The sequence below is a fragment of the Phalacrocorax aristotelis genome, chromosome 3 (assembly GCF_949628215.1).
Source record: "Phalacrocorax aristotelis chromosome 3, bGulAri2.1, whole genome shotgun sequence".
NCBI lineage: Eukaryota > Metazoa > Chordata > Aves > Suliformes > Phalacrocoracidae > Phalacrocorax > Phalacrocorax aristotelis.
In genome coordinates this window covers 59,734,117-59,756,652 of record NC_134278.1, presented here as the reverse complement: position 1 = coordinate 59,756,652, position 22,536 = coordinate 59,734,117, and the positions used below count along the sequence as shown (strand labels likewise).

The 22,536-nt window shown below is 39.4% G+C and overlaps 1 protein-coding gene across 3 annotated transcripts in view; it reads left to right on the top strand.

Annotated features, from left to right (window-relative positions):
* ECHDC1 (ethylmalonyl-CoA decarboxylase 1) overlaps window positions 1-22,536 on the top strand; it is a 42,745-nt gene that overhangs the window by 8,711 nt on the left and 11,498 nt on the right. For all 3 annotated transcript variants that reach the window (XM_075087585.1, XM_075087584.1, XM_075087583.1), the window contains exons 4-6: window positions 4,037-4,179; window positions 9,101-9,153; window positions 11,059-11,139. In XM_075087585.1, the coding sequence (XP_074943686.1) occupies window positions 4,037-4,179; window positions 9,101-9,153; window positions 11,059-11,139 (277 nt within the window). The remainder of the gene's footprint in view (window positions 1-4,036; window positions 4,180-9,100; window positions 9,154-11,058; window positions 11,140-22,536) is intronic.

Sequence of the window (22,536 nt, the reverse complement as noted above, 5' to 3'; positions counted from 1 at the left end):
TGGAGAATGTCAGTCTACTCCTTCCACTCATAATTGTTAGCTGAAAGGAAGAGAACCTAACAGAACAGAATTAGTCGTAATGCACCTAGATGTGTCTGCGGTTTTTCTTTTGTTTCCATTTAAAAGCTCATGTACAAAATCATTACCTAACTTGAGGAGTTGTAGCTAAAAGATGTTAGCATGGAAATTGTCCCTCTGAATGCCTCCCTGTCAGCCTACATGTTATTATACAATCATAATTACATTGTTGTTTCCTGTTTTTCTACAGATAGTTTTTTTCATTTTTGACTCCAAGTAGAGCTGTGCAATGTACTGCTTGTAGACTGTCTGCTCTTAGCTTAGTTGTTGTGGAAGTTGAAAGGGGAATGAGAAATGAGATCTAATAGCAAAAGGAGAAAGGACAGATAGAGCCTAGTCTGCTGTGGAGATCAGATGTAATGCAAGTCAAATTGCTTAAACTAAACTTTCATAGAAACTTACAACTATGTTCTCTGTTTTCTAGGTGCTTGACAAAAGGGGCTCAGAACTGATATGTTGAAGTGCTGAGCAGCTGCAGCTGCTATTAGTCCACTGGTAGCTGTGCTGTGACTATACGTAGTGCTATATAATGTTAATGTACTGAAATCATACCACATATCTCAAGTTGAGCTCCCAAAATTAGCAGATATTTTCTCTCTGGCTCAGTTAGTGGTCTGTAAAATCATCTCTTCTCTCCTTATAGGACTGCTGTGAAAATAAATTATTAGTGTATGTGAATTAGATGCTCTCATAGCAAAGAGGAGCTACAAAAACCCATGAGGAAATTAATAGTTCTGTCTTTGTTGCAGACCCTGATGAGCATATAGCAAATGAGCCATGGGATCAGGCAGTTCTGTTTTACGGTAGTGTGTAGAGCCCTGTAGAGAGCAGTACTCCATTTTGTTCGGTAATAGCCACAGAAATTTTCTCTGGAAAAATCTTATTATGGCAGTTCAAGAGATTACTGCTTCTTTATACTGTGTACCTCTGCCAGAGACTTTTGTTGTTAAGGAGGGAGAGAAGTAGCAAAAACATGCTGGCCCCATTGGCCGCTGCGGTGGATGGTATGGCATATTAATTCATACTGCTCTTCATTTTATTTTAACATTACTGTCTGTAAACTGCAGTTGCTGAGGAACTAGCAAGCACTCAATCCTTTTCCTCGTGTATCAAGCAATACCCTTCAGAAGTATGAAAAAGGATGGGATGCGCAACCCCTGAATTGCCCCAGCAGGTCCTGGTTGACCTCACCAGCCAGAGCCTGTAGATACCCCTTAAAAATATTCTGTTGATTCTGTGCCTCAGAGCTTCTGGATAGCAGCAGATGTGAATTTCTATATACATGTACGCTTCCTTTAGAAAGCTGCAAAACATCATTAAACTGTTGAGAGAAATCCTATTTGCCAAGCATTTACTTTACACAGCAGCTTTTTATCTCAGAGGAATTATGTTTATTCGAAGCTTGAGCAACTCATGAAACCAAAAGCAGAACAAAATTGTTGGCAAATTGCTAATGGGCAATGTGCAGTTTGTTACGCCTTTTTTCTCTTCTTAATTGGAATCTGATAGCCACCTGTTTGAAATGGTTTCTTTGGAAACAAATGCTAATAATGTCAGTTTAAGCCTGGCGGAACCAATTTCAGCAGCCTGACCTCTTGCTGAACTAAAGTTGAACTTAATTTAAAAGAGAAGGGAGCCAGCCTGAAGGAATTAGATAATAATGGTGATAATTTTATTTTCTAGAATTGACTTTACAGCATTTATTCTCAGATTATAATTAGGAGGCAAACAAATTATTATTCCGAGTAGATTTAGCTCTGTGAAGAGCATGAGCTTACTGATATCAAATACTGAAGGACCAAGACTGGCAGAAAGAGGATTTACTTTAGTGTTGTGTTCTCATTGTTGTATCAAATGTCATGGACTATATCTGTTGGTAAAGTAATAGTTCAGTGTTGTCAGTAATGGAAGGGATCCTCTCCCAGGACGATGGGACAGGCTCTGGCCAGTGTCTTTTGTCCCCTGCTGTTACAAGTAACTGGCTCATATGGTTCCTTTTTGTAAACTCCATTTTTCGGTTAACTAGAATTTTGGCTTGTAATACTCTGTGGGAAGACTTTTCAGCACCTCACTGCTTTGACTATTAAAAGCACCATAGACAGTGGTTGTGCTGTATCTTGGCTCTGGCAAAACTTGGATGTGAGACGAAATACCTTTCTTGTAAGAAAAATATGCAAAAAATGAAGTCCACGGGTTCGATGCACACCTATTTCAACAGCAGCATTTGCAGAAAAGTCGCTTTCCAGCTTGACAGTACACTCAACAACATTTCGAGTGAAGACCCACAAAAATTTAGGCCTAGTTCTGTGCAGTATTTTCATTCATGGCTGGGATGAAGGAGTAGAAGGTGAACTGCTGAAATTGTCAGATGACCCCAAACTGAGAGAGCTTGCAAGAAGATTATTATTTGGAGCAGAGGAGTGAAATTCAAAGTGATCTTGATTAACTGCTACAATTGCTCAAGATCAACAAGGTGAAATTCAGTGAAAGGAAATGTAATGAGAAGCACACAAAAAGCATGGCCAAATTATGAATACAGAAGGGAAAAGGATGGTAGAAATGCTGGGATTTGTTAGAGGATGATAGTCTGGACCTGACGGTGGAAAAAAGCAACCCAGGGTCATTCTGGTATATAATATGTAATGTCCACTTAATTATTGCCCTCCTCAGGAACATTGTCAAAATGTGCTATTTCAGTGGCTGAGACCAAGCCTAAGGTGGAAGTGCTTGACTGAGAATTCTCTCCTTACCTGGTGCTGGGAAGCTTACTTCTTAAGGAACTGGAACTAAAACAAGCAGGAAGGAAAAAAAAATCTCCTGTGTGAGGATGGCTGCTAACAGACAATTTCAGAACAGGATGAGTTCTGTGCATGCAGGCATAGGGTCAAAAATCCAACACTCTCAGCAGAAAAGGAAAGAGTCTTTGAGGGTATTAATCTGAAGCACATTGCTATCTGAAAAAGGTAGGCTGGTCCATCTAAATTGTTGTCAAAGGAAGCTAAAGCTGAGAGTATCGTTAGCCTGTATGTAGGCTGCCTTCTGAAATTAGTTTCTGTAAATGTTTTCTCTTAAGAATATAACTAAACAAGAGTCATAGGCATTCAGAGGGGAAGAGCTTTAAGTTAATGCTGGGTAAGCAAAATTTGTATGGAAGATGCTCAGTCTAGGACGAGCTCTAGAAACAGGAATTTGTAGAGTTCCACATCAGGAAGGGTACTTATGTGTACATATGAGAATACTATGTTTAAGCTAGAAGTAGAAAGTTACTACTGTACAATACATACATTTGGAGCCTAGGATATACTTAGTAAAAAGAGCTTTTCTAGAAGACTTCCAGGGAGGGAATCAAAGATGTTTTAGAACAATCTTTTTTTTTTTTTTTCTTGCCCTTTTAAATGGTAAGAGGCACTTCGTTCCTATTTTCAAATATATCTTTATTTCCTTTTGGATGAACACTTCCAAATGTCTTTGGCCTCCAGTATAGTTTGCTCTTCAGCCTTTTTTTAGGTTTCTTTATTAACAATGACTGGTTGTACCTTTAACTCAGCTTGTACATGATTCTTTTCTATATATTCTGAGCTCTTTGGGCACAGTGAAATGACAGTAACATCAAAATTACTAGATGGACAGATCTGGATCGATACATGTGTAAGTCCATGTGTTCTGAATGTATGCAAACAAGAATAAATCAAGAGTTTATGCTTGCCTCCTTTTTTTTTTTTTTTTTTTGTGAGTGTAACACAAATTGCAGAAGATGCTTCAGAATACCAGGAAGTGCGTCTTTGAGGGGAAAAAACCAAACATGTCAGTGCTTGTATTTAAGGTCATCTTTCCCTTGTGTTTTTAAGCCCATGACTTATTAATGATAACTTGGGTTTGGTGGTGAAAAATGTAATGTAAAATGTAGTGGTGATAATAAATTCCTGTTTAAAACTTTGCTTCTCCCCTCTTGTGACAGGCACTATGATGCTAGAACTCCAGGAGAAGGTAACCGAACTGGAAAACTGGAAGGATGGCAAAGGCCTTATCATCTATGGTGCAGGAAACACCTTTTGCTCAGGTTCTGATTTGAATGCTGTCAAAGCAATATCCAACTCCCAGGCAAGTAGTGATACAAATTAAGTTTTTGAAGAAAAATAAGCTTTTTGATATTCTGAGATCCCTTTCAGACAGAGGTGTTGCACTATACCTGTGCTGCAATTTTACATGCAACGCATGGAATAGAGCTTTTAATGGTTCAAAAAATGCTGGCAGACCCTTTAAGCTGTGTCTTAAGTGTCACTGTAATTCTTTCATAAAACTGAATTCCTACATGACATATTCTTTTTAGCCTTTTCTTTTAAAAATGTCATTCCAGTTTTTCAGAGCAGTATATGGTGAATTTACACATCAAGTAACCTGTACTTCAGTAGTTCAACCTTTAAATGCGAATACAAATAATCATTTCTCATAAAGTCAAAACCAAATTTAAGCAGCATGGCTGCTGTTACAGAAAGGTTTCAATTTTGTCAAAACTGTGCTTGCATCTGTATAAAATGGAAGGACGGATGCAATTCTTGTGCTGTAAAGCTTTGGTGTTGATCTTGTAGTCCAGTCAGGTGAGTTGTGTGTAACTATGGGGCTGAGGAGATCAAGGTTTGATGGCAGTTTTTCACTCATGCCAGCCTGTCTTGACAACTTTAACTTGTGCTGTGCTGCTTTTTTTTTTTCTATGGGTTAATATGTGGTTCTTGGCAATGTGTGAAATAGGACTTTGTCAGCTGCAGGGGAAGCCGGCCTTCCTGTGCTGCATTTACATCCTGGTTAGCAGTTGTGGTAACTGGCATTCTGGTGCGCTTTTATGTTCATTTCAAGTTTCAGGATTTCCCCATGCAAATGAATTTTAATGGAACATTCCAGTAAGGACACCAACTCAAAAACCAGATTAATCTGGTATTTGTCTTTAGTGATGATTTGTTTCTGTTGATGAAACTAAGTATCATAAAAACCACAATGTCTTAAATATTTCTGGCCTGATAAAATAAATAAGATCGTCTGGTTTTCAAAAGGTACAGGAGGCTTTGTTTCCTTTGTGGAACACCCTGAGAGGTATGCGTTTCTTAATACGGAGACACCACGCTTTATAGATGTAAGTTCTTTGGGGAGTTTTCATTTGGATGCTTTATAAGCACTGGTCATTTTAAAAAAATATAGATATATCTGTGATATTTTTTGGGGGGGGGAGGTGTTACATTGTTTTTTCTTTATCTGAAATTTTCAGCTTATTTTAGCACTACAGCAACAGAAAAGGAGCTGAAACTAAGCACAGGCCAGTTTTCTTATCTGCAGTCCAGGCGTTCCTTCAGAGTTCTGCATTCAGTGATTCTAAGCAATTCTGCTTCCATACTTTCTTGGACATTTAGTATTCTGTCTATATGTTTATACAAATTACTTGGAGCCATTGCAGTGGCAGAGAGGGCTCTTGTAAGGACTAGGGTCCTTAATAGATATACTGGGCGGACTGAAATGTACAGGTATTAATTGTAACTTTGAAAAATCTCTGTAAAGAATCTAGGTCTCATGCTAATGCTAAAAAATAAGCCTTAAGAGTCACCAAAAGTGATCCAAGAATAGTTAAACGTCGTTGCTTTCTATTTCTTTGGGAGAGTTCAAACTGTTTATCCAGAACTGAGAGTTTCTTTAGAATAACCAACTCCTAAACCATCTCTTTGGGATTTAATAGTCTTTGTTAAATAAAATGTTAGTAGAATAGGGAATAGCATTTGCTGTTCTCTAGTCTTGCAGAACTCTGCTCTCTAACTCATTGCAGATGAGAGTTTTGTCTGGTTTCAGGTTAAAAGAGCGGTAGCATACGTTTTTCTGTCCATGGGCATCCCTAAGGCAAAAAAAAGCCCAACCCCAAAGGGAATAGCTTCATGCCTGAACTGGTATGTTTTTCCTTTAATTTTTTGCAAGGCTGCTTTAGCCCGTAGCATTTAGTAATTAAAGAAAACACTTCTGTTTTATTCAACCTGTTGGCTGAGGGAAGATTGTATTTTTCTTAATCTATGATATAATTTGCCTTTCCCTGGGGTACAGGAAAGGCAGAATAATGGCCAAAAATGTGCAGGATTTTCGTGCCCCCTAGTGGCTCCTCCTTCCTCCTCCTCCTTCCTCCTCCTCCTCCTCCTTCCTCCTCCTCCTCCTCCTTCCTCCTCCTCCTCCTCCTTCCTCCTCCTCCTCCTCCTTCCTCCTCCTCCTCTCCTTCCTCCTCCTCCTCTCCTTCCTCCTCCTCCTCTCCTTCCTCCTCCTCCTCTCCTTCCTCCTCCTCCTCTCCTTCCTCCTCCTCCTCTCCTTCCTCCTCCTCCCATGTTCAGTTGTTCCTAACCTGAAACAAACCCAGGACCCCTGCCTGTTCTTCTTTGGTGAGTGCTAACATTACATGACCAAATCACAGGAGGCAAATTAATAGTGGAATTAAAAAAAAAAAACAAACTTTTTTTTTATCTGCCCTTGTAAGCCTGGTTTCCAAGAGCAATAACCTCATTCTGGAGGGAGACTTAAAAGCTGGCTAGCTGAAAAGCAGGAGCTCTTGAAAGGACAGCTGAGAGGAAAGAGGCATGACAGAGGATTTAACTTTCCTTGGTCCCTGTCTAGAAGCCCTAGGACAGACGTTCCCAAGCAGTAAGCCATGGAGGGAGGACTTCTGAGCAGTTAGGGATGGTTGTCTGTGGTGAAAGCAGACTCTAAGCTCTTGCAGCAAAAAGAGCCAGGGGTAGAGTTTTCTACTTTACAAAGGTGACTTTCTTCTTCCCTGCCTCCCCTAGCCCCACCACAAACTATTAATCCTTTTCTTTTGTATGTAGTGCATACTGTATTTTACCTCACTTTCTGCTTGTTACTTTTCTTTCTACTCCAAGGACAGTATTAGAGCTGAAAATGTGATTATTCCACTAGACTGCATTGAACACCTCTCTTATTCAGATAAAATACTCTGACTAGTAGCCTTATTTTTCTTATCAGGAAGGTTTGAAGGGTATGTTGGCCATGACTCAAGTAACTGATATTTTTTCAAGGTGTTTTCTGTGCAGGCATTTCTTCCATGTGATACCTAGTAATCTCTCTACCACCTGAGAATATGAATACCTTTCATTTTGTCTGCTCAGTCATAACTGCGTTTATCAAGCTCATCTCTTCTGGCATTAATCTTTAATTACCATTTTGCTATGCATTCAGATGGGCAGTTTGAATGCAAGGACTCTCCTGTGATGAAGAGAAAAATTACTTTCTCTGAAGAGCTTTTTTGCAGTTTCATTGTGATGGTTGTAGTATCAGGACTGTGCAAGTCCATGTCCAAGAACTGGTACCATGTATGTGGGTTTTGAACTTTTCTTACCGATTAGGAGTGCTAAGACAGCTATGATGGAGGATTTGATTGTTCTTTAATTTGCAATGGAAATGTTGCTGCTGGTTTTAATGGATGTAGGAGGCTGCTACAGTGATAAATCAAAGCCTCTTTGTAAATCAACGGGTGCTGAAATTTTCAAGCAGGCCTTTAATGTAATGAAACCAAATTCACTGGTTCCTGTGTAGCGATTGTCATGACAGCTTATATCTGCCAGGGATCTGTCTCTAAATACCCTAATGCAGGTTGGCGTTGGGGAGAGTAGGTCTTGGGAATGCATGAATAAAATGGACAATAAATCAACTGAGGTTGACCTACTGTTATTTCAAGGTCCTATTCCAAGATGTACTGAAGACTTACTACATATCTCTTCTTTCCCTGAGGTATGAGTCAGAAGCTTTTAATTAAGCCAGATTCTTTAACTTGCCAACCCCTGTAAAACTGTGTTTTAGAAATTAGTTAATGCCAGTAATGAGATGTTTGTTTGTTCTTTTTCTTCCTGTCATTTGTGTTTTTTTGTTGGTTTTGTTTGGTTCCTTGTTTTGAAAGGCACAATGAAATTGTTACCTACTGGTTTTTTACTTCTGCAGTGTCCAAACTTTTTTTTCTATCTGGATTAAATGACACATGTGTAGTTTGGCGTATGCGGTTCAGTATGTATATGAACATGGCCATACTGGGTCATCTAGCCCAGTCATTTTTTTGAGTTCCTGGTCCATAATGGACGCCTAAGAAAGTCTATAAGGACAGGGAAGGCAGGTAGGTAATGATTTTGCTTCAAAACATTGTCTTAATCCCCAGCAATTTGTGACTAAGACTTCTAGAGCTTGACGTGTTACCTTGTATTTAATAACCTTTTGTTGATTTTTTTTCTGTCGTGAGTTTATCTAGTTGTTCTTGAATTCATGTAGTCTTTTAGAGGTTGCAGTTCCCTGCTGCAAAGTGTTCTACAGTTAAACTACATGTTGTAGGAAGAAATATTTGTTTTGAACCTAGAAGCAACTGATTTTATTTGGAGCCCCTTAGTTCTTGTACTGGAAGAGAAGGGAACAATTGTTCCCTATTCATTATTGTTTGCAAGCTGATGTAAAACGTAAAGGAGGAGAGCAATAAGAAGAATCTTCTTTCTGTTGTTTTTCGGGTTTGGGAGTTCTTTGGGGGCTGAAATGCTTTTTGGCCCCAAAAATAAAAAAAAATAGTGAATTGTATCTTGTCTAAAACTTTATGGATTTGGAACAGTAAAAAGTATGCAGTGCTCTATGGTCCTATACAGATTTTTTAAAACTCAGTTTTATGGGTGTTTAACTGGGAGCAAGAAGAAGAAATTAAGAGGAAAGGATGTAAAATTTCACATCACAGAAACTCAGTATTGCAATTACTTTAACAGTGGCTTTATTATAACTGAAATTTATATAAATTGATTTAAGTTCTGATTTTTTTGTGGGGGGTTTGACCTGATTTATACTAGGTTTTGTATTTGTGCATTGTGGAATTGGGCTGGAATTTGGTTAATCTTGCCCAAAGAGAAAAACCCCAGCTAGAGTAAATATAATGAATATTCCTGTCTACTCCATCTGTGTGTTCAATTGCTTCACATTAGGATCACTTAACATTTTTTTAATTTCCTATTCTTTGTAGGATGGGATGAATATGTGCATGTTTATGCAAAACACCTTAACCAGACTTATGAGGTAATATAATTTATTTACCCTCCTTTATGAAGTAATTATAAGGATTGGAATATGTTTTGGCTAACTCTTTAACAGATGTTTAAAGTTAAATACTTGGATTCAAAATTACATACTTAAAACTCAGACCTTGTATTCACATATGTTAATCAGGTAGGTATTTATGGATTTAAATTAGGCCTTGACATTTTGCAACTATTAGACCTTCCAGAGACTGGAACAGAAAAAAACCCTGTAGGCTTATATGTGGAAGGCCAGGAGATACCTAGAGTTAAGGAAATCTCGATCTTCAAAGTTTTTGAAGCTGACTTCTGTAACTCCGTAAAAATTGCTAGCTGTTAAAAAAACAAGCAAGGCCAGCTTATGCAGCCTACGCAGGTAACATTTACTTAATATATTTATTTAATCTTCCCACTTCATAAGAGGAATGTATTCAGTTCTACCATCTGGTACTTCTGAAAAACATTTTTCCTTTCCTTTAGATTTAGCTTCTCTTAAGAAATAACATTTCTATCAAATGCATGTGTGGTAGAGTCTGTATTTTTTCTTCTCAGAGCTCTTTGAAGATAAATATCCATTGTTTTCAAATAATCTATATGAGAAAGTGTTATGAGCTAACATTATTCTGTAAAACTGTCCAGGAGACTGGAGATTTAGTAGTAGTAGTAGTAGTGTAAGGAATCCTCAGGATCAGAGTATAAGTTCATCTCTGTATGATCAAAATTGGTGGACAAAGCAAAGAGGAGGAATGTGTATGAAGGTTAAGCCCTCACCTCAGGTGTCTTGTCTTAGAGTACGCTGAAGCTATGGTTTGGGGGGAGCGCTGAACTGCTCTCTGGGGACACCTATTGTAGATGGGATTAACCTCCCTCAGAGGGAACCTGGGCTAACTGTAATCCTGAAGGAGGTCCTCAAATGGATCAGAGTGTGGATGTAGGGGACTTGGACCCATATCTTCTGGTTCCCCGTAGACCACAGGAAGAATGAGGTTACCCTCTTCCAGTGGGTTCACTGTGCCATGTATTGTATGAAGCGTGCTGCAGATGCTAAGTGAACTTGGGCCATAAGAAATTGTCAGTGTTTCTGTTAAAGTAGAAGTAAAACTAAACATGGTCATGATTGGGAAGCTGACTTCTGAATGTGGTTTCAAAACTGCTCAGTGAGTTAAATGGTCACTTAATTGGAAAAGGCGAAACAGCTGTATCAGCGTGCAAAGTCTGGGACTAACCAGTTGTCGTCATTTCTTAGGGCAGTCAGTCACTGTTCATTAGTATTCATTTCACAGTGGCAGTGGGGAAAGAGGTTCTCCCTACATATTCTTCCTTCCCTCTGTCCTTTGAATTACCTTGAACATGATTAAATACCTTGAGCATGATTAAACACAACACCATCAAAGGTAACAGATTGTTGATATCCTCAAAGGATGGTTTTGTCCTCCAAAAAAAAAGTTTGGTTGGTAACTGAGGTTGTAGCACTCTGAAGAAGCTTCTGAATCTCATTTTTAGATAACCTAGCCATGCAGTTCTTCATGTCCCTTTCTTCTGCTGTCTGCAGTGTACTGGCTTAGGGTAGGGTCTGATGTCGCTGTCCTGTCACTCCTTCTTGCAGACAGTCTTTTTAGGTATAATTTGTAGTATGTATTTTTCATAACATAGCACATGATCTTCTTCAATTTGATAGATCTCTCTTGCTGTTTCATTTTGGGATCCTATATTCATTATGGAATAATAATTTTAGCATAAGTGGAATTGATATTTTGCTACTTACCCACAAAGATGTAGTTATTTTAATGAGTTGGAACAGTGTATTTTTCCTATATTTTACTATAGAGACGGTTTGCTTAAATTCTTTTGTAATTTCTAGAACACTAAAAGCTTGAATTTCTGGTTACAAAACTCTCTTTTGTAGATTGCCTCTGATCAGTGTTGCACTAGTCCAAGGAAAAGCTGTTGGAGGAGGAGCAGAACTTACCACGGCATGTGATTTCAGGTAAGATCAACAATTTGAGTAGCTGTCATATTGGGTCAGTGATTTAATGACTGCACCTGTGAAATGTGGGGAGTTTGAGGTACCGTGTCTACCAGGAGGCAGGTCCCTGAATCCTAAGGCATTAGGAACTGGGCTTTGTCAGAAGACTTCACAGGAAAAAAAAGTTTGGGTTTCCTGATAGTACAGAGGAATGGTTATTTACTGTCAGGTTATTGAGTTTGAATCGCTGTGTAAAACAAGAGCAGTGAGGAGCTTTAGCAACTGACTGTGTCGTAGGCCAAGTGGGCCCAGCTTCTCACCCGAGTGAGAGGTAGGACTGCAAAATTGTGTATCCCCTTACGTCTCTTTATGTGGCTGTCATAAGTAAAAATAAATAAATAAAACTCTCCATTAGTCTGGTATTTTGTGTTCTAGGTTTATTATTTGTAACAAAACTTTGTGCTGTACAGTTTTTGAAACAAGTTTGAGATGCAAACAAATGAGGTTCTGTCCCTGTGTTTTTTTTCCGTGCAGGGATTTGCTAGCACGAAACAACTAGCGAAAAACAGAGTGCTTTAATTAAGGAGGCTGAATGCAAAACAGGAACAGGAAGAAACTAAAATAATAAAATGTCACTTTATTTGAACAGTTGCTAATGTGCAAACAGCCTACAGATGTAACAGGATAAGCACTGTGTGCAGCGTCTCTGAAAATGAGGAGCTTGTAGTGAAGTTTTTATCTAAGAGAAGGAAATGCGCCCTTTATGAGGGCCTTAGTGCCTGAAGTGGGAAAGGAATTGTCCAGAACAAACTGAAAGTACTTATATTCAAAAGTAATACTAAGCAAAATAAACCAGAGTATTACAGTGCTGTTCCAAGTATCAGGAACAGGCTTTGGATAGATGAGGTGGTATCCACATTGTCTGAGCTACTGGGAAGCAATCTTCCTTTGCTTTGAAACTAGATGTGGCTGGAACTGTTTTCATACCTACACAGCACCTGGTGAACTGGAACCCCTGCTCTGACTGTGGCCTCTGAGTACAGGCTGTATTATAAATGCCTTGTAAACATGCAGAGAGGTACCGTGTTTAACAGCTGCAGCGTTGACAAGAGAATGCAACTGGGAGGCTTAGTAGACCTTTCTGTATCTGTGAGTCCATTGACAGAAAGTGAATCCTGTTATACCTAAAGAGGAGTTTAGGGAATATGAACGTAATGAAATTGAAATCTTTTGGCTTTCTGAAATATGTAGTCTCTACTTTACTCCAGCTATGTTGTTTGACATACTGTGTAATTATAGTTATTGTCAAGTAGCTCTTATTTGCATGAATTGAGCAGCTGCAATTCCTCTAATGGGCTGCCGTAATTTTCATAATAACTACAGCTGTTGATCCATCTTCCATTCCTTTCTCACACACCCATCCAGTACAACTAAATAATAGCAATTCAGGAGCAGCAAAGGGTACTTAATTAATAACAACAACAAGATAAAGAAACATACTCTGTGCTGTTATTGCCCCCAAATTTGAGAATTTTAATCTTGGGGTTTTTTGAGGGCCATGGGTAGATATTAGTGGAACAGGTGTCCTGTCCTGAGTCACTAGATGCCAAAAGAGGAGCTTGAGAACAGAAATCAGAGAGGTTGGTTCTCTTCCTTGAATAAACTGGACTTTTTTTTTTTTTAAGAACAGAGCGAGTGAGTTGTAGCTGCTTTTAATTCTGAATTTTCAAATCCACTTCTGTTTTCACAGTTACCATGTAAGCTATGAATGTGCTTGGTATTGGCCTGAAATATTTTCTAGTTTTTATCTCTGCCGGTTTGTACTACATTAACTATACTGATATTGTTGAAGTGATTCACTTGCACAAAAACAGCTTATGTACCTTCTCTGAAATGCGCTCTGGCAGCGTGATGCACACCTCTATGGAAGGTGGACAAATCAAGTTTTAAAACAGCTGCATTAGTTTGATATTACTGATGCATTCTTCCAGTTCTCATATGTATTCTTAGCAGTTCTTTTGGCTGATTGTCTCTTACTCTGTTTTAAGTCAGCTCATTTAAAATTGGATTAGGGAGGGCTTGCATGAACTCTGGCACATTTATTGCTGGCATAAGGGCAGTGATGAAAAGTGAAAGCATCTTGAGTCACTCTACCTTTGATCTGGAGGAAGAGGTCTTCTCAAAACATCTTCAATCTTAGCTGCATTATGGACTGTTGCAGCATGGCTCTCCATAAGAAGCAACATCCTTATAAAGATCATAAACATGTCATTGGGGGGGGAATAATTGTCCAGACAAGTGCAAGGTAATTAAAATCCTTTCAGATTTTTCTGATAGGAAAATTGAGATGATAAGGTGTCTAAGACTAATTATTTATCTCAATTATTTCTGTAAAACTGAGTAATGTAAACCCATGCAAGTATGAGACTTCTTTGGACAGCTGAGCTCTTTAGTACAGTTTCAGGAAACCTAGCCTTCTTTCGGTGCGCCACAGTCGAGTATTTTCTCTGAGCGTGTGAAGAGATGGCTCGTGTCAGCGTACGTTGCAGTTCTGCATGACACTGCAGCCATTTCAGTGAAGTGCACAAATGACTGTGATGTTGGATTCAGTGATGCAATTTTACAAATAATTGAAATGAAGTAGCTGTTCCAAGTTCCCTGTATGCAGAAACCTGAAGCGTGTCTTGTACTTGCACAATGCACGAACTTAAGAAAAACTGATTTAGCAGGGTTAGTTAAGGAATTTGGATAAGAATTGTAGTGGATTGTTGGGCAGTCAGCTCGCAGATATGGGGCAGAGGCAGTTTGGTAATGAATCTATTTGTGCAATTATCATCAACACAGTAATCTCTGAGCACAGTAGCTGCGCTACCAGCCAATACCCAGAATAACTAACTCTGAATACTGAGCTGTCATCTTCTGTTTCACATTGGTGCCTTTGAGAAATCTCGCTGGGGTGGTGTCTGTGTACATCTTTTAGACATGTCTTCAACTTTGAAAATTTGGTCCATCACTTGGCAAATGGACTTCCATTGTACCTGAGTGCTTCTGAGAAATATAGTCTCTTCCCCCCTCCGCTCCCTTTTTCCTCTCTAATGCTACTGCAGTCAAAATACAGGTGTGCCAGTGCCATGTAAATCCCATTTAAAAGGTGATGTCTCCAGGCAGAGAATGGGAGTGCAAGGATGGAAAGCTACCCACTTCTCTTACCATTGATCTCAGGATAGGCTCATGGGTAAAGACAGCAGTATTCTCTTCTTCTTTTTTAGAAAATGAATTAATCAACTCTCATTTCTTTACCTGTAGTTGATGTTGCACAGTTAAATCGCAAAGGGCCAGTTTCATTACTCTTGTCAGTGCTAAGCAGTATCCTGCTTTGTAAAAAGCACCACAAATGTAAAGAGGTATTTGCTTTTTGAGCAGACTTCTGCTCTGTATCTGTAGAAGTGGCAGAATCAAGCTTTTAACAAGGAGAGAAGCTTTTGCCAATAATACTGCATTGATATCAGATTGGCCTTGCTGCATTTTAATTGGATGTTTTCTATATTTTTTAAAAATATGTAGGCATGCTTAGTATGATGTTTTAAGGTATTAGGCATGTTCCATAAAGTGCCTATAAGAGATACAGAGAAATGCACTGTTATTGAATAGCTTTTGGTGTGTGTGTTCTTGTGATGACTTGTGTTCATTTACTTTTACAAGCATGTGTTTAGTGCAGTAAATGTAATTTATATGAAATGAAAGGAGCAGAAGATAATATAACCACTCTGTAGATGTAGGCCCACCATGGCTGACTTTTGAGATGTTGCTCCTTTAAAAAAGAGGGGGGGGAGGGGAAGCTGTAAAGACATTAGTATTCTACAGCAGGCTTTTCCAAGAATAGTTTCAGAATGTCAGAGCACAAAACACTAGCTTCTTTGGAAATATTTCACTGTATGCAAGGATTTTGGCTTTTCTATTTATCAGGAGGAGCTTTTAGGTACATAAGATGCTGCCCTTTGAAATAAGGGCGCCTCAGTACATAGTAGCTCTTTTCACTGGGCAAAGCATGACATGAATGCAACAGGATGGGGCTCACATATTCATGAGTTCTTGCAAAGTCCAGGCTGACAAAGCACTTTTCATTAGATGTGACTCCATAATGTTGCTGCACATTATCAGGAGAAGAATCAGTAGCCAAATTTGATAGTGGGTTCTCACAGCTTCAGGTGCTCCCTATATGCCATAGATCACTTTTTTTAAACTATATAAAATTTTCCTCTCCAATATATATATGTGTGTGTGTGTGTGTGTATATATATACACACACACATAAAACCTCCTTCAAATCAGTTGGCAATTTTAGAATTCTGTTGCAGTCATGCATCACTTCTCAGTTTTAGAGCCCTGGGAGGTTTGTTAGTACAATTTTCTGACAAATTTTCAGAGAGATGGATTATGGTTTTAACAGTACCAGATTGCCTGCCTTTAAGAGGGCAGTTCTTATTTTTGACCTGGCACACTGGACATCTGGTTTAGTAATCTAGCACTGCTAGAAACAGACTTGAGAGCTTGTGTTTTGGGGCTTGTATTTATGGACTCATTTTTTAATTTATTTTACTACCAGTTTTCATTTGGGTTTGAGTTTTATGTGTTTACAGTCTTCCACGCAGGGTTTTTCATGTAGTCTACAGTTCAAATTTACAACTGTTGGATTTTACTGGAAATGTAAATAACAGCATCAAAGCATGAATTTGAGTTGAAGTTTTCTTTCTGAGGTTGTCTTTTTGTAGGAATTTACTTCATCCCAAGTTTTTTTTTTCTTTGGGAGGCCAAAGCGTCTTATCTTGGGTGAATAAGGTTTTTGGTATCAGCACATGTCTACATTTTAGAGCACTTCTGCCATGCAATCTTATGTCCTTCCTGTTGAATGATCCTATATGCAGCTGATTTGCTGTTGCACTGTAATAATAAACAGAGGTAGCACAGATAATGGAAAACTTAGATAAAACAGGTGTTAGGGAATGAAGAGCTGGACCCATGCTGATTGTTGCTGGGACAGTGGGCTATCAGTACAGTGTAGGGAAGCATTCGAGACTCAAGGAGAATTAGTTTAGGAAGAGTACAAATGCACTGAAATTGTCCATGATGCTTGCATCTGCAAAGTGACTAATGCCCAGTTTAGATAAACTGCCTGCAGGTATTTGAGTTTGACACTCCATTGCTGATCGTCACTACCAAAATATTCTTTTTTATATATATGTATATATTTAAATATAAAATATGTATATATTTTTATATATATATATATATATATAAAATCAGATAGCTCTGCAAGTTGGTTCATATGAAGTCTGAGAAGTACTTAAGTATTCCAGTCTGCTGATTCTGAGGTGGGATTACGTTGAGCTGAGATTTCATGAGAGGGACAGGCTGCCTGAACAGCTCACCTTGATGTGGGAGAAGGATGTCCCTGCTGCCCATTCCCAGCTCACTGCTTACCTCTGGTTTGCCAAGCTCCAGTGAAGATGCCTCTATGAGTCAATTATCTCACAAAAAAGTAACAGAAGGGCTAGATATTTCCTGTTCTTACAGTGAGTTAAAGTGGTTTGTAAAAGGATATAGTAATGACTAAAGCCAATGTGGAGGAGGCCTCTAGGGGAGAATGACAAAAGAACAGGAGGGGGGTGGGAGTACAGTCATCTCCTTTTGGCTCTAGGGAGCTGCTAGCCTCAGTTTCCCCTGAAGTCACAGCTTTAAACTGCCTAACTGCATTGGATCGGCTTCCAGAGAATGTTTTCCAAAGTCTGTGTTACTTATCTCATTTTTCAGTCCTGTCCTGTGCTATTGAAGGACTATGAAATGTTTACCTCTTCCTCTCTCTATTGCTCTGGGTAGCAATATAGTTAACATTGTAGATATCTGAAGGGTAATCATCCTCATCTGAGTTACTATTCATTGAAATGTCGAAATGTTCCCCAAATGACTCAATCTCCCTGGGTTTTTGCAATTGTAAGCAGGTGTTGCTGTGTGGTTCTCAACCTGCTTTCATTGTAAACATTACCTTCACAATTGCAACTTCTAGTCTTCCCCTTCACCCCATTTATCTTCTCCCCTCTAATCCAAAGCAACGCAATACCTTAGTGAAGATTTAGAGCCCTGTGGCTGGAACTCTGTGTTCCTGTTCCTTCCAGACTTACGCAAAATTGTGTGAAACAAGACTGCAGATGGTTTGAACCTGTAAACCTTGGTGGCTTCAGCTTCCTACTTCTTCCTAGATTCTGTAGTCAGTGAGAAATTAATTGCTACTGCTGTAAATCATCAGTCACAGTAAGAATAAATGAAATTATAAATTCTTATATTAAATAAATTCTGTTGTGCTTGAACTGTTGAATGTTTAAGAGCTTCTAGTGTACCCATGGTGTGTTACTAGGTGTTATCCTCCAGTTCTGTTTTGTGTGCTGATGCATTCATAAACAAAAATTGAATATGTAGACTGAGGAAAAAACTATTTCAGAGCGTGTGGATTTGTGTGTGTGAAAGAGAGAAAGATTGTAAATAAAAAGGTACCAGGGGAAATTATACTTTTGGTGATAATTGGTCACACTTTTAGGTATATTTGTGGAGGATTTGTCACAGTTTGCTGAAAATGTGCCTGTTTCTTGTCCAGCTAGTCTGAACATACCATCAGTTAGTGATATGAAGCTGGCTTTAGTTCCCTGTCAATACAGCTAATGTGCTATATTAAAAAGAAAAGAGGTGAAGAATTTAAGTTACTGTTTGTAATGTAGAATTTTAATCTTAAATTTTCCCTCCCATTTAAGCCTTTTTTGAGATATGTCATTGTGCCCCCCCCCCCCCCCAAAAAAAAAAAAAAAAGAAAGATATGAGCTCTGAAATCATATTTCATATCTGGAAAACTTAAAACTTAGGTCACAGCCACTGTGATGATTTAAAAACCCCTCACAAGCCTCAGCATTTTTTATTTGAGATTATTAACCCGGTATTCTGAAAAAATGACAACATTTTGTTATATTCATTACCAGTGGTTTCAAATGAGTGTATGACCTCTTTTTGCTTTAGTCAGAAATTGTTGCGTAGCATGTGTGAATGCAGCATCAGTAGCACTGCACGCAGACAGAGTTGAATTTCGAAATGTGTCTTGTTACCCTAGGTCTTGTGAAGGGTTGTTAGGTAGTGTGATGTTACAACATATTTTAAATCCTTTAACGCTGTGGGTTGCAGAAATGTGATATATCAAATCCATCATAAAGTATTAGAGCAACTCTGCATCTCTTAGGGCTGGTATCAAGAAATGCTGTTCCTTTCCAGTTGGCTGAGTTTAGGTGATCTTTGCTTTCCTGACATGTTAGATGCCAAGCGCTGAGCCAGAATGTTGGGAAGGTCCCCCTCCCCTTTATGTATCAGCAGCAGAGATGAGCAAAGAATATGGCTGAAATGTTCCTCCTTTAAGGCGCTCTTGAGTTTGGTCCAGGAGAATTTTGTTCTGTTTTCTTTGGTCTGAATAAACATAAGTGGTGGAAATAAAGTTTTGGGAAACTGAGATTATAAACATGGGTGTATATGCTGCACAGAAGTGTGCACATAATTTAAAAAAATACAATATTTTCAATTTGAAAACAAGCTCCAGTGTACTTTTTTGATAGCTAGATGAATACTGGCATTCAGATTTTACTAAAAATTTCAGTTACCAAACACCTTTACCTCCAAGTGGTCTTTTCTTCATCGAAGAATCTGGTAAAATATCACTTGATCTTTTCTAATGGAAATTTTTGCTTTAGTCTAAAAGGCATATCTGTTGTTGAAAATGTTTGCTTGAACAGAATCCAAATAGCTGTAGTTTCTTTTTTGGAAGGAAAGACTCATGTAACATTTTAGACTTCCAGCATGAGTAATTTTTATGCGAGCATTATTTTGGCCTTCACTCACTTGTGTATTGAGGCTTTGGCAGCCTGCAAGGAATAGCTAAAACCTGCCTCATGGGTAGGACCTGAGTGCTATGTCAAGATGAGAACTACTCTGAAAATAATTGGATGGTAATGGAGGTTGCAGTGTGCCTGTGGCTGGGACCCCCTGACACCGGGGTAATGTAAGTAAAGTCATAGCTGGGAGTTGGAAGAGGAGAGTGTTAGTAAGACATCTGTCATTTGCAGGGGAGGAGAGATGGGGTGGTACGCTGTGGATTGCTGTCATACAACTGCTGGGAGAAAGGAGGATCCAGGCACTACATTTTGAACGATGGGGCTTCAGTCCCGCTTTATGGCTCTGGTGATTCGTGACGTTTTCAGAGTTTATACTGCAGCCTTCGGGGGAATTACAGCTCCCCGGTGTAACTATCTGTTTTGCTCACTTGATTCTGTGCGCTCTTAAGCTGTGGTATGAGCCTTGTGTGTATTCGTCAGTGTCTGTAAAGCCATGCTGCTCCTTCCCCGTGTGCGCACGGGGGGTGTTGTCAAACAGATCCGAGGCAGCACCCGTGGACTGGGGACTTTTTATTGCGAGCTGTATAAATGTAAAAAAGTCTGTCTCTCCCACTTGGGAAAGGCTTTTTAATTTACTTTTTCTGCATTTTACTGGGTCTTCTTGCCTCACTTGAATGCTGAGACACAAGAGTGGGGACAAGGGAATGGTGTGTGGCGCACACAGCTTTTATGTTACGTAGCAGCTTGCAAAGGGGCCGCACAATGCGCGTGTGCAGCATGAAACACCTTGTGTGACCACGGTGGGGGGGCTTCACGAGCCCCCTGGCCAGCCCTCTCTGTGGCTCCCCTGTGTGGTGCTGCCTGTGGCCCGGCACCTGCAGCCTGCTGTGGGGGGATAGTACCCTGGGCTGTGGGAAACCCCTGTGAGCACCCCACGTGGACCTCAAGAAGTATCATCTTACTTCCTTTAACACTGCTTGTGGAGTTTTAATCAGTCATGCTGTTTTGGGCCACTATTTCTTGCCCTGTTATCTGTCATCTAATTCAATTTTTCATTTCTGCTACAGAAAAAGTCTTTTTGTAACTTCCAGTATTCAGCTTCATTTATCCCTTGTAGAAAAAAAGTAGCTTTTTATAGCATACTTTTCTCTCTCCGGCTTCTGTGAAGCCATGGGCAAGAAAGTGTCAATCCTGAGGTAAAAAATTAGATTTAAAACCCCTAATCCAGGTCTGCTGGGTGAGCCTTCATCCGTAGCTGACTTCTGGGGGTTTCTGGTCCAGCAAGAGACTGGAAGAGCTGTCTGTGTGGATGGCAGCCAGTATGACGGTGAGCATCACCTGCAGGAGACTTTTGGAGGGTCCAACCTGCCTTGTCTTGTTTGAGGCTGCCCTGCTTCCCTTGCAGGGTATTAGCAACAGCTTCTTTCCCTGTGTTTCTTTCCTCCCATAATCCCTCTCCTAACAATCTGTGTTGGCCTTCTTTTAACCACTCTCCTTTGATCAGGGAAGTGCTTAAGAAACAAATCTTTTTTCCCTTCTCTGGTTGTTCTTACACAATTGTGTCTGAACCAATTTTAGGCTGGGTCTTACTGGATCACAGAGTGCTCTGCTGCTTTACCATACTCAGTTTTGCTGATGATGGGCCTTTTCTTCATTTTTCTCAGTGCGGGCTTTGCTATTGATGAGATGCTGGGTTTTGGGGCGTGCAGATTTCTGTATCTGCTTATTATAATTTAACTCCTGCTGTGCACAGGATCTTTTTCTAGTAACAGTATTGTTTTTGTGCTTCTTCCTTTGAAATTGGTAATCTCGCAGCCTCTTTGAGATGACTGTTCCTTTTGGAGGCTCATCTTCTATTGAATGTCTGAATGTTTGGGCAATAAATAGTGGAGTTAACCACACCTTAAGCTGTTTATTCTTAGAGACCATATTCCTCCTGAAACAGCTCATGTCTACTTAGCAGTTTCTGCTCTGATGTCCCTGTGTTCCATTTCTGCCTCCAACTCTTCTTTTGTTACTCCATCTTCCCTTTTTTTGATCTAGGACTCCACTTTTCAGAATTTTAGCATCAACCAAATGTTTTGTGTCTTCAGATGAAAATACAACTTCGTTGTTCGTTCTTCTGCATATCGTTTGACTCTGAGTGATGTGAAAAAGCATGATAAAGTCACATTATAAATAGTTATTTTAAGGTTTCCTTGAAGAGTGCATCTCTCATTGTTCAGGTGCGTCTGCTCACTGCTGGAAAGTGGCCTGGGGTTTCCCAGCCAACCCAGAAGAACATTAACTCTTGCTCAAGAAAATACATCTGTAATTAGGGCCTATGTTCAGATCAGATTTTGACCATGATTCTTAGGGCTCCATAAAATGCATTGGGAAACCTGACTGTAGGGCAAAAAGGTGGTGAAGGCAACGTGCTAAGGAGATTTGAGATATTTTCTCCTAGGCTACTTCATGTAAACCTTGATTCTTAGCTTTTGTTGTGAGTGGGGGGAATATGGATGCACTAAGAGTGTTACAAAATAATTCAGTAACTATAAATAAAATCCTATATAATCTGTAAGGCACTTTGAAAAGAGCTGGGAGGAAAGAGAGCTTTTGTGTTGGTGAGATTTTTTAGGCTGGCATCAAGCCTACTCCTTTGACACCGAGTTTTACAGTGTGCCTAGAACACTCTGTACTTGGGAGGCTCAGTAGGATTTTTTTATTTTGGTTCTTGGGTATCATTTAAATTTATTTAAACCTCAAGAAGGTGTATGGTTTTGTTTTAATCACTGAAAGGATTTGAGAAGACTGACTTTCTGATGGGTTTATTAAAATAGCAGCTGGACCTGCTTCTTTCCATTGCACTCCTGTAGCAAAAGTTACAAATTAAAACTCATAAATAGAAGAGATCATTAATGTGCACAATATTCCCTTACCCTACTGAAATTTGGGATTGCAAAGCCACTTTGTGCAATTTTATCTAAGATATGCACAAGGGACATAGTTTCTCCAAACTCTTCTTAAACCATCTTGTCTTCATTTTTGTATTCTTTAGTGATTACCATTTAGGCATCTGTCAAGTGAATATTTGTGACTAAAGGATTTTCAGAAAGAGCAAAGACATAGGGGGCTATTTTTATTATGCCAGTCTGCACGGGCTATCACCAAAAATATGCAGGAGAAATCCTTAGTTTTATCAGTTTTACAGTATTTTCACTTAGGAAGCCTCACTTCGTGTTGTCAGAGCTCTGAAGCAGCAATTGCTCTAATGTCTAATGGGCTTATTCTTTCTCTGTATAGGGCGAAATACGAGAAGCTCTCCATGAGAGAGGAGATATGGGAGAGGAGCAAGGGGAATTAATACTAGCAAGCTGTGCTGGGAAAGCCCAGAGCAGTCAGGCTGGCCAATACTCACTGCATTGTTATAGTTTGAGAATCTGCTAAATATCATTAGCAAGGAGTTATTTACTAAATATATAATCAAGGCTTTTTGATCCTTTGAAGCCTATCC